Here is an 18548-nt window from a genome sequence, read left to right on the forward strand (position 1 = left end):
GGACTTCCAGCTATGCATCGTATTGATGTCCAGCCGCTGCCATACAGCCTGCTGAGGTTAATAATAGGAACGCGGTCGTCAGGCCCATTCGGAAGGAAGGGGGGGGGGGGGGGGAGTGTCGACCCATTCTCATTGGATCCGTTTTGTCTGCGAGTTTCTCCTGAAGTGCGAGTGGGAGGAGATTTTCCAGGATATCAAAAATAACCCCCCCATGTCGAAGGAAGAGCCGAAAGTATAAATACCACCGATGCGGCCAGACTGCGGCGGTGCTGCTGAGCGGTACAACAGGACTGAGTTGACTTTGAGGATTTAGAAACGTCAACGTCAGACAGACCGAAATCAAAAAAGCAGACGCACTCTTGAGCCTTCACCGCGCTGGGGAATCACTTTTCAGTTGAAGAGGTCTCTGACTTTTGAGGAGATTCTCTTTTGATTGGAGAAGGTGTGCCACTCACCAGAGATAAAGGACAAACATTGTAATCAGTCCTCTACTTTTTTCTTCTTTTTTTATTTTTCTTTACCACCTCTGAGAGCAATTCCCCTTGCAGAAGATGTGTTACACTGTGCGATTGGTCTTTGTATCCATGTGCGTAATGAACGCGGCACATTGCGCTCAATTTGAATCAGAGGATGTTCTACCTGTTCGGATAAAGGCAAGAACGAGCGGTCGCTTTTGGAAAAGGAGCGAGGAACAGCCGAGATTTGTCCTCAGAGCGTTTGACAAGGACCTGACTCTAAATCTTACACCAGACACCAGCTTTATCGCTCCTTCCTTCACCGTGCAGCGAATCAAGGCCAGAGATGCTGGCGCTTTACGCAGCGCTTCAGGTGGCCAACCCGTGCCGGACCCGGATCTCATGAGCCAGACAGAGGACAGTGAAGCACATCTGAGGAGCTGCTTCTACTCCGGCAACGTAGATCACGATCACAACTCGCTCGTGGCCGTCAGCCTGTGCTCCGGCATCCTCGGCTCCTTCATCACGGAAGGGAACGAGTATCTAATTGAGCCCAAACTCCGCGGCGCGCGAGGGCCAGACTCCGCCGAGCAGCCGCATGTCATCACGAGGAGGACCCTCGTCCAAAGCCGGGGCGCTCCGCTCCTGTTTGATCACGCGGCGGAGGTGCGCCGAGCGGAGGTGCACAGCGGGGAGAGTTTTACGCGCGGCGACGGTGACGCACGGAGGGAACCTCGCCGGAGACGCTTCGTTTCCGCGCCGCGGTTCATAGAGACCCTATTGGTCGCCGACTCCACCATGACACACTTCTATGGAGATGAAATAAAGGTCAGTCATTTCCCCCTTGCACACAGTATAGGAACCTTAACAAACCCCACCCTACCGTAGAGCAAGTACACTGTCCCCTAAACGCACTTCGGAAGACGTCAGCCCCCTCCTTTTCTTTCTTTCTTTCCACACCCCGCCTGTCAGGTCTCACAGCCTATGAAATATAGTGGCAGGGGATCTGTTTTTCCTGTGCTGCTTCATAAAAATGTTAAGGCAACGAGGGAGCTCGATAGGAAATCGGCGGGCTCCCGGTTTTCCACAGGCTGAGAAAGAGGTCAGGGAACAGAAATGCAAGCAATGCCGCACCGCATTCCTCAGGACTTGCTCATGGTTTGGCAGCATATCTTCAGCATCACCCAGGGAAGATTCACTAGGCTTACAACATCTGTTCTAGCCTGTCTTTTACTTAATGTTATAAAAAATATGTTCAATGGACCATTTTCCTGCTGCATGTAATATGCAACTATTCAACAGTTTAATGGATTGAGTCTTTAAATGAAAGATCACCCGGAATCATCCTCCAAATATCAGTCCTGGTTCCAATCAGCGTAAACCGAAGGCATTTATTTACTTCATCAAAAAGTAGGACAATCCACGATCTTGCCACAATCTGCAGCAGCCAAATAGTAGTCTGTTTGTGCTTAAAAAGCTCCTCAGCTGCCAAACACTCAGGCTTACACCACAATATGAGTCCCATGCAACCAGGCACCAGGGGTCAAGTGGACAAAACTTAGGCTGAATGATTTGGCTCATATTGGTTTTTCATTATAAATAAGACAGGTCTGTTTTAATTTTCATTCACGTTAAACTGGTTTGATGTGAGCAGGAATGGTTTTCATCAACACATTGCTCTGGGGGAATATCATCCCACCCGAGAAAAGAGTGTTTTCAGAAAGGCTGGTGGAAGACTTAACCATACACAGCCAGGTACCATTAGCCCCACATTCATTATGATTCACGAGCAGTCCACACAAAACCATGACAGTGTGGAAAGAGCTGCCTCCAAAACGATCCAAACTAGCCCTTAGCGCAAAACAAAGCCACGCAGGAGAAGACAGGGTATAACAGTATGCTTCCAGTTTCCTTAAGCTGGTACAGGGTAAAGGTTAAAATACTAGTGAGTGTGTCCAACAAATGTTTGTAATTTAAAAAAACTTATATTTGAAACTATCCAACTTATCAGCCCCAACACCGATACTAGTGTCAAACCAAGAGGCTGTATGCTTAGTAGAGAATGGGATCAGTGAAGTGTACCAGTACTGTATATTGACAGTAGAGATATTACGTGAGAGAAAATACAGGCAGCAGACTATTTAAGCAGAAAACTGTTCCTCTCCGGCAGCAGGAGAGATATAAGGCACTAGTCCATGCTTTAAGGGCCCCTTTGAAGAATGTTTCCATTTTAGAAGGCACAGAAATTCCTCTACATTAATAATAATGCAGTGATTAAGTTGGAAGTTATTTCTTGAGACATTTTTGTTTGTGCTCTTGGGCTTTGACTCATGCATAAGTTTGGCATTATTGTTGCCCTGTGTAATTTGTTTCCTGAATAAGTGCGTTACCTTTATTTTACTTTGAATACGTGATTCAGTGTTGACTGTCATAGTTTTTATGACAGTTTATTTCTCTGTAGTCGAAAAAAAAAAGTGTGTATACACCTCAGCCAATGGAAGACACGCAAAAAGTTATTTTTATTTCAGTAAGTGGTGGTTTTTGAAGGAGGGCAATCACTACACTGGCTATGTTGTTCTCATAGCGTAGATAATTGTAAATCTGTGTCGGTCAAGAAATTGTAATGCATGAAATGTCAAAGATGCGTTTTGAATAATTTAGAAACATTATCACCATTGCATAGGTTTTTTTCCCCAGCAGAGATCACTTACATGGTTATTTTTAAAAGAGGGCAATGTCCCATTCAGTACATACTGTGTCGGTCATAGTACTTTAATAACCACTTTTAAAGTTTCTTAAAGACAACAACCACTAATATTGACCTCAGGAATCCAATTTGGTTGGGATCTAGTCTGTGCTGGCAGAAAAAAAGCAGAGTGTAATGTAAAAATAGATTCCTTCACTGCTTGACCATCAAGCACTTGGCTTTAACGTTGCCCTCTTTTGTCCATGCTCCACTCTGTGCCGTCCTAGCTCTTGAAATATCTTGTGAATGAAGGTTCATGTCCATAGGATTTCAAGTGTTTTGTCTTGTCCTGTCTCTCCTCCTCCATAGCACTACATTCTGACACTGATGTCCATGGCAGCCCAGCTGTACAAGCACCCCAGCATAAAGAACTCGGTTAACATGGTGGTGGTGAAGATGTTGATAGTGGAGGACGAGGAGGTGGGCCCTGAGTTATCCAGCAATGGAGGCGTGGCTCTGAGGAATTTTTGCTCCTGGCAGCAACACTTTAATCCACCAAGCCAAAGACACCCAGAGCACTATGACACTGCCATGCTGTTCACTAGAGAGGTAAGGGGCAAACACAGACCTGGTTTGGTTTCTTGTCAAAGCTGCCCAATGGCTTTTTAGGTCTCTGCAATAAAACCCACCATCATCTCCATATGAAGTTGCAAATATGAAATGCAAGAGTTTGAGCATAAAAGTTCGGTCTTGACTTGGCAAAAAGCTTTTAACTTAAGGTTTACGTACTAGCATCTTCCTCGGTGTCTGAATTTTACTCAGTTATCACAGTGACTAGATCAGTGAAACAACAGGGACTCTGGACAAAGAGGCTGAATGAACCCTCAAAACTGACAATATTTGCATTGATTGTGAATACGACACCAGAAAATGATCACAGTGTTTTACTAGGAAGGGGTCAACGAACTCCAAGACCCGGAGTCGGTGGATGGGGCGAGAAGAATCACAGAAGACATTGGTTACAATCTTCCTCCAAATGCAACCACTTGTTGTCCTTTGATTGGAGTTCCATACTTAGGACATGCGATTACAACTGAACCATCTCTATTTACAGCTGAGCAAACAAAGTCAGCTGAAGAATTCTTTGAGATCCATTCGAAATCTCTGAAATAAAGTAACGGCAACACCGTTAGTGGAATTTTTGGAAAGCCAATGCAAATTTTAGACAGCAGTGGGCCGAGAATTGATCCTTGAGGAACTCCAGGAAATTCTGATTACTTTTAATATTTGAGCTTGAAAATGTAATATAGAGCTGCACTAATCAATCATTTTATCAAAACAACGGGTCGAGTGTGTGTACATCATAATCAAACAGGTCACCAACTCTGCAATTCCCCTCATTGTGGTTATTCATAAGCTTCTCTTCCAGCAACAGCAGAAGCCGAACGTGCTCATTACCTGGCTTTTTCATTATCTTCCAACACCAAATGGAAGACAGAAATAGAAAGCAAATAGCTGGCAAATACAGGAGCGCATCAAATATATTTCTCTTGTGTTGGTGGATTACAAATTAGATTTTTTTTGTTGAAAAAAAGATATAAGGGTATTAGGTTTCAAGAGTATCAGTGACTATAATAGATAATTGTCAGGCTCCTCCTCAGAGCAGGGTTTGGATTATTGAGCGCACGTCTGAAACAATGCAGTGTTGTGAGTGTTTTACAATGTATCATGAGAACGGAAACTCCACTCACCCATGATAGTCTGGCATGTTTTGTTTTTTTCCTCCATTCAGAAAGCAATAACCCAGCAAGGATGAGTCATGAATTAAGCTGTGGTGGAACTCAGTCTCCGGGCCAGCTGTGGTGCATACTGTGGTTTCAGAGGCATCACACTCGACCACACAACAATTTATTGAAACCAGAGAGACCCTTAACACAGGTGCATTCGGAGGAGCAGCGACTTGTAATGTAATGTTGCGCTTAAATCAAATCTGGAACATGTGTGCGATAAGAAAAGGGAAGATGAAAGAAGCTGTGGTAAACAAAAAACCCTTTAGACCCGATATTAAGGATGTTGAAAATAGACCGCAGAGATGGACTAGTTGTAACAAGCAGAGGTTAATGTCAACAGGGAGTCCAAAGTAATGGCCTTGTGGAAGTTACGACAGGAAATGCATCTTTAGTTGTGAGGGGCTGAGTTGTGACTGGTTTGCTCTGCTTTATCTGGTCACCTTCTTTCATCTGGTTGGGCATGTTGACCAGGTGATAGCGAACAACTTCTCTGTTTTCAATTTTCGTGGGTAAGTAGCCCCCGGGAGCGGCTTGATGTTTATACTGAATGGCGTTAGTACGCAAATCCGTCCCTAGATCAGGGAAAATAATGGATAGACCATATGGGCTTTTGCAGTCTTGTCTTGGATTTGCTGAAATAGCGGCCAATCGTGGATACCATCGTTCATACAGACCCGGTTTGTTTGTTTTTCCATATGCTTCGAAATGCAGAGGGCGGAAGGTTCCTTGTGGACGAGCTGACTCAAGCGCCCCCGCAAATCAGCAACGACGCGATTAAGCCACTGTAACGGGTCGGGTCTTGAGTGGGTGACCAGGTCTGGGTTGAAAACCTATTGAATTTATTCATATATTCCTGTACATACGCACATACTTTGCACTTTACTGCCTTTTTGCACTTCTGGTTAGATGCTAAACTGCATTTCGTTCTCTAAGGACCTGTACTCTGTGCAATGACAATAAAGTAGGAATCCAGTCTAATCTAATCCAATCTAAAACGTATATGCCACAGTCTCCACCGTCACAAGAGAGCACTGCTGCTAGTGCTGGCTGCTGTGAAACTCACAATCAATCCCTCTGTTACGTGTAGTGGAAACCTTTTTTGCCTCGTTGATTTTTGCGGCCTTGTACGCCAAAAGTGTGTTTGTGTGTCTGTCTGCACATACAGGTGCAGTGCCATGGCTTATTCCTTGACCCATACAGTACTTCTAGCTGTGTGAGTGTCTGCAAACATCGGCGGCAGCTGCGATTGTGGAACATGTTGTGCGAACACATGCTGAGCTGCATTCGGCTGCAGCTCTCCAGGTCCAGATGTGTTTTGAATCACAGACTGGCTCTGCCTTGTGGGTTTTCTTTTGGGGGGGGGGGCGGTTGAAGCGAAGCCCTGGACACGTCCGTCTCCGTCCTACACAGCCAGGAATCTTCTCAGACAGGGAGAGGTTTCTGATCTACCACACTGTTCCTTTTTCCCACGTCACAGCTGTGGACAGCTGCGTGCTGTGGATATTCATTTGTTGTGTTTTATGATAGAAACCCAGAGTAACAGCACATATACGTGCAGCTAAAAATGGCAAGAACTGGACACATGGTGAATAGAGGGTGATGGTTTACATCCCACGTGATTGATATAACAGTCCCCCAGCACGGCCCAAACACTTACTATATTTATTATATGACAGAATCCTTGTTTCTTTTTAGCTCTTCGACAGTCCACTTCACCAGCGGTTTCGAAAAACAGATGGTCACTATGTTTCAATTTAGCAGAGTAGCGAGACAATGTTGGCTATGCATTAAAAATTGGAAAGTCTATTCTGCACTATGTTGTTGTCACAAATCGTTTGACGGGTTAATGGCGGAATCCAAGTCAACGCTTCTCTCACTGTACATGACAAGACTTTAACCTGAATTGATTTGACTGAAATAGCTAAACTGCATCCACTCAAAGTATGTGTATATATATATATATATATATATATATATATATATATATGTATTAGTTTTTTTAATATCTTAATGGAAAAGTTTATTGTCTCCTGGCATTAAAGCGGTTTGGCAGAGTGCCGAGTGCGTGCAGCTCTTGTATCTAGTGACATCTGCCGATCCCGAGTGCGATGTAACCACTGATTATTGGAATGCCATTCTACTTGTGGCACTAGACAATAAAACGGCGGGCTGGGTCACATGTTCCACGAGCTATTCTAATTGTCTTCTGATGTGCGACTCTGTCACTCGTGTTTCACCAGCCGCCTACCAACTGTGTGCCACTGGTGTTTTAGCGGCATGCCTATGTTACGCCACTTGTAGTTTGGTTGGTTCGATTCTGGGGGAAACTGAATTCTCTTTCCTTGTCATTTTCCCTCACTGTAACCCAAACCCAACCTTAGCCCTAACTTAGCCCACTCCTCAGCGGTTGGATTCTAATGTTTACCTCAGCACTATGTCACTGCAACTCAAGTAGCATATTAAGTAAATAGATGGGTTTTGCCATTTACAAGCAAGTGAGGATGAGCTTGCTGCAGTGTGGTAGAAAATGTATTTCCACAATGGCATAGAAGCTTATACTATACCTTCTGCACCAGAAGGTAAGAACACGGCCGTGTTCATTCTTCGACTTGTATGTACATTTCCTCAAGATATACACGACTCTGGATAACATGCCAGCTGTGTTACACTATTGCCGAAACTCCTCCTTAGAGCAGACTGCAGTGTGGACAGGCAGAGCGTCACTGCTGACAAGCTCATTTTGATTCACGACTTTATCACTTTTAGAAAGTCCACACATCTTTTAATAATTATGCTCTGGAAAAATATAAACATGACAATCCTCATCCAGTACAATAAGTCTGCTTCTCTGTCAGCTCTCACAGACTATAACTCTAAACATGTCAGGTGTGTTAGAAACGTTGTCAATGTTCTTTGTTCGCACAATACGCTGCCTTGGTGGTACAGTACCGTATGTTGCACTGTAACACGAGTGGGAAACTGATTTCATGGGGCATATTCCAGTTTAACATACCACTATACAAAGTGGCTTACCACTAAGAACTGACCTACAGTAAAGTGCAGAGTGGCACACCAGCGGTACATGATTTCAGAAAGTGGTGGAAAGGTGACAAGCCCTTTAAACATTCATCATCAGCAGTGACCAACCAGTCAGAATTGGCAAATGCCACAAATAAGAGTCAGACACTTTTCAATCTTGGCACAATATTGTTTATGCAACTTTTTAATAAGACACAATACAGAGTAAAAAAACTGTATATAAGATAAGGGTTAGGGTGACATTCAATTTGAGCATCAGCTTTGTCAAACTTTATGAAAAAGAAATCTCAATATTAGTCTCAGCCGTTCAGAACTCACATCATCTTTGCCGCTCCGTTTTGCAGGACATCTGCGGACACAAGAGCTGCGACACGCTGGGTGTGGCCGACGTGGGGACGATGTGTGATCCGAAGAGAAGCTGCTCCGTCATTGAGGACAACGGCCTGCAAGCCGCCTTCACTGCTGCACATGAGCTCGGTAGGTTCGCATTTAGTTCTCATCAGGGTTGGCGGGCGTGGATGCAGGATTAATATTGGGGGGAAAAAAAGTCATTTTCAGTCATTCGTGACCGCACTCGTGATTGCCTGTGAACCTACACATGTCCAGACTATTACACATCTTCCTGTGCTGCAGGTCATGTGTTGAGCATGCCCCATGACGACTCCAAGACCTGCGAGAGGCTGTTTGGAGATCTGGGCGGACATTTCCTGATGGCTCCGCTGTTCGTCAGCCTGAACGAGACCGCCCCTTGGTCTCCCTGCAGTGCTCTCTACGTTACCGAGTTCTTTGACAATGGACACGGTAGGAAATGTTTCACGTTGTCTCCCCTAGCGTGTTGGAAAAAAAATGACACAATGAGAAAATCAGCGACTGCGCCGCCCCATAGAGACATTCTGCCAACAATGGCATCTGCCATGGCACTGGTGCCCTGTTATTAGGGCTGATTCAGAGATGATAAACCACAGTGCGCCTCCAATCATGCTCCAACTATGGCCTACCTGCTTGAACATGTCACTCCCTCCTAATTTGGGGTCATAACTTATTGGACTATCTCACTCTAGAATTCCACATCTACTCCTTCTACAGCCTCGCCTACTCACTTTCTCTCTTTCTGTTTCCTTCTCATCCCCCCGTCGCTCCCTCTCCCCATCACGTGGTGTTGCGTCTCGCATTGTTTGTATCCTCGTTAGACCCATCAGAGAACCTTCTTTCCCACTGAGTCATACTATGGACTTCTTCCTGTTCTCCACCTCCGCAGCCAAAAGCAACAGCTGGCGCCTGCAAAATGTGCTCTTTATCAGTTGGAAAACGTCTCCGATGAGAACTCAAGTGGCTGAGAATGTTCATTCCGAGCTGTGGGTGTCACCGACGACTCCAGGCAAAAGCTTATTGAATGTAATAATTAATAATTAGTGTACCAATGAATCAATTTAGATTTAGAGAAGCTGTCATATGTCCAGATGGGGAGAGTACTAGGCTGCCGTTTAACAGTGCACTGAATTAGTTAAATTTAAATTACTCATTTTTATTGTGAGGACACAACTTTCCAAGCATATTTTCCCACTGTTGTCATACCACACAGAGAGAGCAACACATTTACAATTGTCACAGTGCCGCCGTTGTGGGCTGCAGAAAGATCTACACAAACCACAAAGTGATCAGTCTCACACAGCGTTGCTCTGTACTGTAACCACAGGGGACTGCCTGCTGGATGTCCCGGAGAGTACGGTGCCATTACCAAGTGAGCTGCCAGGCACCAAGTACAGCCTGGACAAACAGTGTCAGCAGATCTTCGGCGAGGAGTTCATCCACTGCCCCAACACCTCGGACAGTGACGTCTGCAGCCAGCTTTGGTGTCAAGAGGACGGCACAATGCAGTGCACCACCAAGAACGGCAGCCTGGCCTGGGCTGACGGCACCCCCTGCGGTCTCAATGGGACCTGTCTCCGTGGAGCGTGCATGCCGACCCACGAGGTGATGAAGCCACTGGTAAGGCTGCGGCTTTAATCAGAATAAATGTGTTTTTCAGCTTCTGAGATTTTTATAACCTTTGAAAGAAAAACCATACCATGCTTGCCTCCTACGAATTAACAGATTCATTTGTTCATCTGTCTTACTGACCATTGACCTGTGGCTCAGTAAGTAGAGTCAATCGTCCTGTAACTCGGAGGTCGGCGGTTCGATCCCAGCTACGCCTAGCCCGCATTCCGTTGTGTCCTTAGGCAAGACACCCTACATTGCCCCTGACGGCTCTTCCGACAGTGTATGAATGTGACCGAAAAAGCGCAGTGAACGGCAGCGCTCTTTGAATGTGTGTTGAATGGGTGAATTGGACTTTGCGCTTTGAGTGGTGAGCGCGCCCAAATTACAGTATAAGTCAAATTCATCCATTCACACAGCGCTGCTTTTTCTGTCACATTCATACACTGCCAGAAGAGCAGCAATAAATGTAATCTTATGTTAATAAATAAATCTTGTCTCATATTGCGTTGATGAGGGCTTGTTGTTTAAAACAGGTACCACAACGCAACAACATTCAATCTATTAGGACAAGTTACAGTTATATATTATTTCATGTTTAAACACATTAGAGTCACTGAAAAACAATACCCAGACAGGATTTTGTAACTGCAGAAAGTGATGGTTTCCATGTTCTAAAATAACCACAAATGTTCGTTTGCATTTGTTGGACTGGGCAACGCAGCAACGTAGCTAAATGCCATCAAATTTGCTTTATAGCAAAAGTTGAATTGATTTTTTTCAAGTTGGTTTAAATCAATTTAAGTGGTTATCTTCCAAGGTTACATTGTATTTAGTATAGAAGTCCCTCCTTGTGTCTCCCCCCCTGACAGTGGAAGGTACATTTCATCCTGTAATTTTACACAGAACGAAGACTGTCGACTCTAAACGCTAGATCGATGTCTCCGTATGCCAGTGTGAACGGGAGGAAAGATTGCAACGGTCAAAATCTATTTCAAAGGTCACGTGGTCAACTGACAATTGTATTTAGACCAGCCTGAGGGCGCATGCTAAAAATGCACGAGCAGGACAGTGGCGGTCAGCTGTCGGAAACGTTTGTAACTTTTCTTCTGACCACATTAACCTGAAGTTGGTGCAACGTGATCTCGACACGCTCCGCCCAGCGTGGACCTCATTTGACACCTTGTTGAATGTTGCATGCTGACATTGTGGTTTTTTCCGTGACTCCTTTAAGTCTGACAGAGTTTCATGTTCTGTCCTTCAACATTAACACCCCAGTTACTATTTGAAATCGACTGTCAGTGACCTGTTTGCCCACATCAATGTGTGGCTTCAAACTGGTTGTAAGATTTAGGGCTTCAGAGTTCTTGACGACAGCAGCTGAACAAGTTGTGGTGTGAATGTGCTTGAAAGGACGGTAAGATTGTGAATCGGGTCAATACTGAACTTTCAAGCTCAAGCCTTTAAGCCAGCACAGACGAGAAGTCATTGAAGTGCCAGGAAAAAGGGAAATATAAACTTCAACAATTCAATAAGAACGGGGCAAAGTCCTTGTGCTGAGGAAGTTGTGTGATTCAGACCTTTATGTATTCCTTTTTAGTCAACAACGTGATACACCAGGACAAAATCTCCGCTAGAAATGTGGCATTTCAAGTAAAACACATTCAGGTGAAATACAAAAAAGTAATCAATACAAAACTCTGTTGCATAAATATATTTTATTTACATTTCATTTAGTGAATGTAAGACAATTTTTCAATCTTATAGCTGTTGAAAGTAGAAACACATGATTGAACACAGGCTAAAAATACAGAATTGTTGGAATTTAGGAAGTTTATATCCAGCTGCCCCACGATGCATTTCAATATTTCTTTGTTAAATTTCGTTCTCCTTGTGTTATGTAATCATACATCTGTTTATGAATGGGGATCCAAGCTGGTCCAAACCAGGACACCCCTCAAATTAGCAGACACACGCGTTAGGTATGTGCACATTCACACACTTCCAGTTTTTGCCTTTCAAAGCTGCAGGCAGCATGGCAGGTTCCACTCGCGGTGAGTTACGCATGTGGCAGGAACGTGGGTCGAGGCAGACAGCAGGCACGTGCCGAACTTCAACACACATTTGGACTGGAGTCGCGGCACGCCAACTCACTGTGCGGCCTCAAACCCAGAAGCCCAGAATGTGGTTTGGAGTGCGCAGCTGAGATTGCCTTTGGCACGGCGCTCTAACCAAATACTCTGACAGCTCTTTTTTTTTTCCCCCCCCTCTTTCCTTGCTTGTGTTTTACCACAGGTGGTTGTGGACGGCGGCTGGAGCTTGTGGGGACCATGGCAGCAGTGCTCCAGAACATGCGGAGGTGGAGTGGAGTTCTCGTACAGGGAGTGCACTGACCCCGTTCCTCGGAACGGAGGGAAGTACTGCGAGGGACAGAGGGTCCGCTATCAGTCCTGCAACACGCAGTCTTGTGACAACAACGAGGGTGAGAAGCAGCACTAAGCAGGCGTCATAATCGAATGCTTGAGGCTGCTGACAGCTGTTTTTGGAACAATTAGAAGTTCTGAATCCTTATTTGGAAAAAAAAATCCTTAACTACATATGGTATATATATATATATATATATGTATATATTTATACATATATATATATACACATTTGTAAACCAAAAACCAATATTTCATGTTCTGCACAGGAAGAAAAATGCAGTAACTCCACTTACACCTGAATTAATGCTAGATGCTATGATTTTTACGTTCCGCCTTTAGACAACCACTATTGTAATGAGATTCTCGCAATTGAGAAGCTGGAACTAGACAACGTTTGCATTTTTTGGTACCGAATTACAATAAACACTTTTGAATATAGTTTCTGTTTCTACAAACTGATTAATTGTTTCCGCCTCAGACTGAACCTTTTCAAATATCATAATGCAAACAATTCGTCATACCACAGCCATCAAACATTTTACCCGTATAAACTTGAAGACTTGTTAAATCAAGTTATTGTGAACTTGTGTTGAACTGATTCGACTGTAGTGCTATTTCAGAGGCGTCGTTTTGGTAGTGGGTTCATTTTGGGAAATTGTTTGGGAGGCGTTACACGAGCAGATTGCCCTACGTCTGTTCTACATCATCTGTCTTTTACCAACAGGGAAGAGTTTCAGAGAGGAGCAGTGTGGAAAGTACAACAGCCTCCACTACCTGGACTACAACGGTAACATGAAACAGTGGATACCAAAGTACGCCGGCGTTTCTCCCAGAGACAGATGTAAGCTGTTCTGCAGGGCCAGAGGCAGCAGTGAATTCAAGGTGTTTGAATCCAAGGTACAGTACATGCATGCATCATGTTCTCACTACAGCAAACATGCCCCGATATTGATCTGACGCTAAAAGGTATTACTTTAACAAACTCAAAACGATATCTGATTACATCTGGATATTCAGAACAGTCATACCCTTCATTCAGTCAAGAGCATGTGTTCCACTTTTAAACACAATTGCCACTTCAGTGTAAAAGTAGCTCTTGACCTTGGAAGCTTGACAAGGAGCTTCAGTTGCATCTCATGGTCCTCATCAGTGGATTGGGGTTACAATCACGTCTTGGACGATCGGGATGTGATCTGATTGTTACCTGCGACCTTCATCCACGGACGACTGTAGCATGTGATTGAAAGCTGTGGAAAAATAATGTCAAAAAGATCGCCACTTAAAACTTCTTGCCTGTCGCCTTTGTGACAGCATCTTAAAACTGAGAAAAGATACAAGGTGAATCTGGACCGGAATCAACATCCACTTGTGTCAATGCAGGTGATTGATGGGACGACCTGTGGCCCCGACACCACATCGGTATGTGTCCAAGGCCAGTGTGTGAAGGCAGGCTGCGACCAGGTGATTGGATCTAACAGGAGAGTGGACAAGTGCGGAGTGTGTGGAGGCAGTGGGCTCACCTGCAGAAAGATCACAGGCTCCTACAGCAAAGCAACGTAAGTGGTATATCGGACATTATAGCTGCAAAGAGAGGAAAAGACTGTAGTAAAGAGAGATAGATTGTAGCATAAAAAAACCATGGCTTACTTTTCCTGAGTTGTATCTGTCTTCTGTTCATTTCAAAAGAACACTTAAAAAATGTTAAAGGTAACCTTTTATGCTCATATTTAGGTTCATGCTTTTAGTTTGAGTGACCACTTTCTTAACTTTTACATGCTCTAAAGTTAAGAAACGGTATCAGTGTTCTTATACTGTCCATTCCTGCAGCTCCTCTTTTCACCCTCTGTCTAAAACGCCTGGATTTCTTTTAAGCCCCACCTCCTGATAAAAACCAGTCTGCTGTGATTGGCCAGCGGGCCCAGTCTGTTGTGATTGGGCAACCAATTTCAAAATGTGTAGAAAATGTTCACCAGAAAAGTGGAGATTCTCAGACGGCAGGCAGGGTTACCCCTAAAGAGTCCAACTGTGACCTCACAGTGGGAGAGAAATATGAACAAGTTCTTCACAGACAGGCTGTAGGGTTTAGCCACCTGACCAAAAAAAATGACATGCTGATCCTTTTTCACAGTTTGTGGGCTGGCAGGCACCAGATACCCACATTTATGTGCACAAACACGGAAAAGGGGATTTTTGCATAATATGTCACCTCCAAAGCTGTTTAAAGCAAAACAAAGCCTAAAACATGCTCTAAATCCAATTCTTTCTTTTCTCTACCAGTTATGGATACAGTGACATTGTCACAATTCCCATTGGCGCCACTAATATTGACATCAAACAGCGGAGCCAGAGAGGAATCAAACATGATGGGAACTACCTGGCAGTAAAAAGAGAGAGCGGTGGTTACATCCTCAATGGTAACTTCTCTGTATCCACGGTGGAGCAGGACATCCCGGTGCTGGGTGCTGTGCTGAAGTACAGTGGCTCCTCCACTACGCTGGAGAGGATCCAAAGCTTCAGGCAACTGAATGAGGCCATCACCGTCCAGATCCTGGCCACCGCGGGGGACGCCAACCCACCTAAGGTCAAATATACCTTTTTCATCCCTCGAGATGTGACCTTGAATAAATCCAAGGAGAAGAAGGGCTCGTCGCCGTCTCTGCATATGATCCATCCCTTCGGCATGCCTGACTGGGTGCTGGGGGAGTGGTCTGAGTGCTCCAAGAGCTGTGGCTCCGGGTGGTCCAGGAGGAACGTTGAATGCCGAGACAACGCAGGCTTCCTCTCCAGCCAGTGCGACAATGACCTGAAACCGGCAGACATCAAGCCGTGCGGGGATCTGCCATGTCCCATGTGGCAGTTGGGACCTTGGTCCACCTGCTCACGAAATTGTGGCCAGGGGGAGCGCCGCCGCAGCGTCTTCTGCATAGACTACACTGGCAAGATTGCTGAGCAAGAGAAGTGTGACCCGAACAAAATCCCTGAGCCCGTCTCCGGAGAATGTCTCAACCAGGAGTGCTTATGAAGAACATGAGTACAGTGAACTTTCCCACTGCACTTACCAACCATGGATGGATTACTGGACATGGCATGAAGGGCACAGGCCCAAGAGGGCAATGGACATAATGACAACAAAAACAAACAAGACCACAAAGAGACACACAAAAATACAAAATGACACAAAACACCACAAAGACATCAAAAATGACATGTAAAATCATCCATAATGAGTCAAAAACTACCACAAAAACACATAAAACTACCACACAGAGACACAAAATGAGTAGAGATAAAAATAAAAAAATGACTTTGCATAGATGCAAAGAGACTGTAAGCCATACAATTACGAAGAGATACAAAACAACAACAAAGAGACACAAAATGACAAACAACATATTTGATTCTTTTTCTGTGAGTGTGTCTCTGGGATTCTGACCGGTCTGGGTCCTACATTAGAGCGGCGGGGGGGTTTTTGCTGGTTTGTGCCCAAGGGACCTTTGTCTCATAATCTGTCCATGTTACCAACTGGTTGCATTGAGTAAAATCAAAGGCATTTTGCCTGCATTTTTTTGCTTTGTCATTTTTTTCTTGACATTTGACAACCACTATTGAAATTTGAAACAATGGAAATCTACCTCATGTGATATGTGTGTATATATATATATATATATCTGCTAGATGACGGTGCTGTGTGTGTGTGTACAGGATGTGTGTATGTGTGCGTGTGTGTGTATTTTCAAGAATGAGGAGTTTTGTAGTCCTGCTTTAAACAGAAACCGACTTCATGGGTAAGGTTTGGTCAAATCTGCAGTTTGTTTCAGTCTTAGTCAGTTTGGTGTCATTTAAAGTGGGGCTAGAACAACAACATGAAACCTGCTGTCTAACACCAGCACAGTGTAAATATACCTCCAGTCGTCCTCTAAAAAAACTCAATCCCTATGAAGCTTTGATCAAGCCATTTACCTGTTATTCGGGGTACGTACACATGACCTGAGGCGTTGGGATTCAAGCCTTAAGGGACTGCTCCGGTTTGATTCCTCATTTTTCTACAAACATACCAGAATGCTATTTTTTTTTGTTTTTTAACTATGGGGAAACCATTCACTGACACTTAACCTGACAATATGTTGGACTTTAAACTGTGCCAGGTATAGTCTGCATCAAAACAAACTGTTTCAGTGAAAATGACTGGCCCGCCCTGACCAGAAACAGGACCTGGACAGAGAATTTCCTCCGGTCCTATTGTTTCCTTTTGGCCTTTTTTTCCAGGTGCATTAAAAAGGAGTTATATAATGCAGAGGAACATTGGTGCAAACAGTTTGCAATGCAACAAATGTCTATTTGGAGGTGTTATTACTAAGTTATTAGCATAGTATCTATCGTGTATAAGAAAAAAATAACATTGACTTTATTCTTTTTCTGACTTGTATTTGTAAAAGCATCCTATGCAAACCCTCACAGTTGTTTTCAGACTGGTATGTATATTTGATTTCTTCATTCCTGTTGTTAATTTACAATATATTATAAAACAGATGAAGTATTAGGTCTATATCCCTTCAGTGAAGGACCATACTATTTTATGATTACAGCTTCCTTTTTAAGCTATTTATTTTTGTAAAGTTTTTACCATGGACTTGTAATTAAATAATGGCAAATGCTGCTGTCTTTAAGTTTTTTTTTTGTCATAAAAATTGTCAAATAAACACATTTATGTCAACTCGTTGTAGTCGTCTACTGATCTTTGTCCTCTGTGAGAACCCAAAGGGTGACATTATAAACATCTGCATCTAAAATGACCCATAAATTCCACACAAACGTTAAAGTTTTCCAGAGCACTCTTTCAGACAGGGCACTAAAACCGGCCACTGAAGGCCAGACTAATGGAATTCTTTTTGGTGGGTCCACAGCTTTTAACAGCTGGGCGAGGCAGATTTTCATTGCACGTTTTACAAAGTGAAACCCCTTAAGATGTTCAGTAAAAATCCTCCCAAACTGGAATAAATTCTCTGCTCAGACATCATGTAAAAAAATAAAAAATAACTAAATAAATATATATATATATATATATATATATATACACTCAGTAGCTGCGGTTAGGGAGGAACCTCAAATTTAACAGGCAACAACAGTTACTGCATGTCCTTTTTTTAATGTCAGTCTTATTCTATTCACAGCTGCTTGGTACATGTAAAAATCATAATGGGTTACAAATACCAGTATGGCCATAATATATTTGACAGAATATGGTTTGGTAAGGGCCATTGACAGTGTACCAATTTATTTATAAAATACAGACTATTTCCACAATTTACCCTGGTATTTTCACAGTCCATCAAACGTAATGAATATGGAAAAGAGAGGTTGGATGTCTGACATTATGAAATGTTAGAAAATAGAAAACAACAATGACTACTGCCGTCTACTTTCAAACATCTGCCACTGACATATTAAGTGCAAAAACACAGCTCACAGCTCACACGTCACTGAACAGCTGATACTGAGAGGAGACAGACAGTCCGTCACACTTCTTTCTGATTCATTGTTATTCATTCACTCTCCACCTGCTTTTCCATGTTCATTGTCTCTTGCAGGGGTGGAAAGTAACTAAGTACATTAACCAGGTGCTCTATAAATGCAATTTATTATCATTATTATTATTAAGTGGTGCTCTTAAGTACAATTGTGAAGTATTTGTCCTTTACTTGAGTTTTTCTATTTCATGCTTGTTTACACTGTACTGGTAGTGCAGTATCAAGTACCACTACCGCTACTTTTGGGCCTCTAAACATCTTACACATAGCAGTGGGTAGCCTTGGTGTACAATAATGGAAATTAGTATCAGAACTTTTGTTTTTTCGTTTTTCCACTCCCATTAATCATCTCACAACCCCTCCGATTTATCTGTTGTCCCTGTATATCAAACAAAACGGCCGTTCCAACTCCACCTCCAGCTTCTTAATAACCGAATGCTGTCATGTATGAAAAATAATTTCTAATAATCAGCCGGAGAGACCAAACCAGCACTTTTACATGTTATGCTTATACGGACGTACGTTGAATAGGATTTTTCAAGCATGGCTTTAACACGAGTGAAGAACCACAAATACTTCCACCACTCCCACCTGCCCTACACTAACCTCAGCCCTTCCCTTCTTTCTTTCATTCCCTGTTAGCC

The 18548-nt window shown here is 43.5% G+C and overlaps 1 protein-coding gene across 1 annotated transcript; it reads left to right on the top strand.

Moving 5' to 3' along the window:
• Window positions 1-258: 258 nt before the first annotated feature.
• LOC118299719 (A disintegrin and metalloproteinase with thrombospondin motifs 8-like) lies at window positions 259-17086 on the top strand. The gene is made up of 9 exons (XM_035623672.2): window positions 259-1283; window positions 3511-3750; window positions 8315-8447; window positions 8604-8771; window positions 9667-9959; window positions 12246-12432; window positions 13101-13273; window positions 13757-13932; window positions 14654-17086. The coding sequence occupies exons 1-9, from the start codon at window positions 552-554 to the stop codon at window positions 15396-15398; spliced, it is 2847 nt and encodes a 948-aa protein (XP_035479565.2). The 5' UTR covers window positions 259-551; the 3' UTR covers window positions 15399-17086.
• The last annotated feature ends 1462 nt before the right edge of the window (window positions 17087-18548 follow it).

Source organism: Scophthalmus maximus, chromosome 11 (assembly GCF_022379125.1).
Source record: "Scophthalmus maximus strain ysfricsl-2021 chromosome 11, ASM2237912v1, whole genome shotgun sequence".
Taxonomy (NCBI): domain Eukaryota; kingdom Metazoa; phylum Chordata; class Actinopteri; order Pleuronectiformes; family Scophthalmidae; genus Scophthalmus; species Scophthalmus maximus.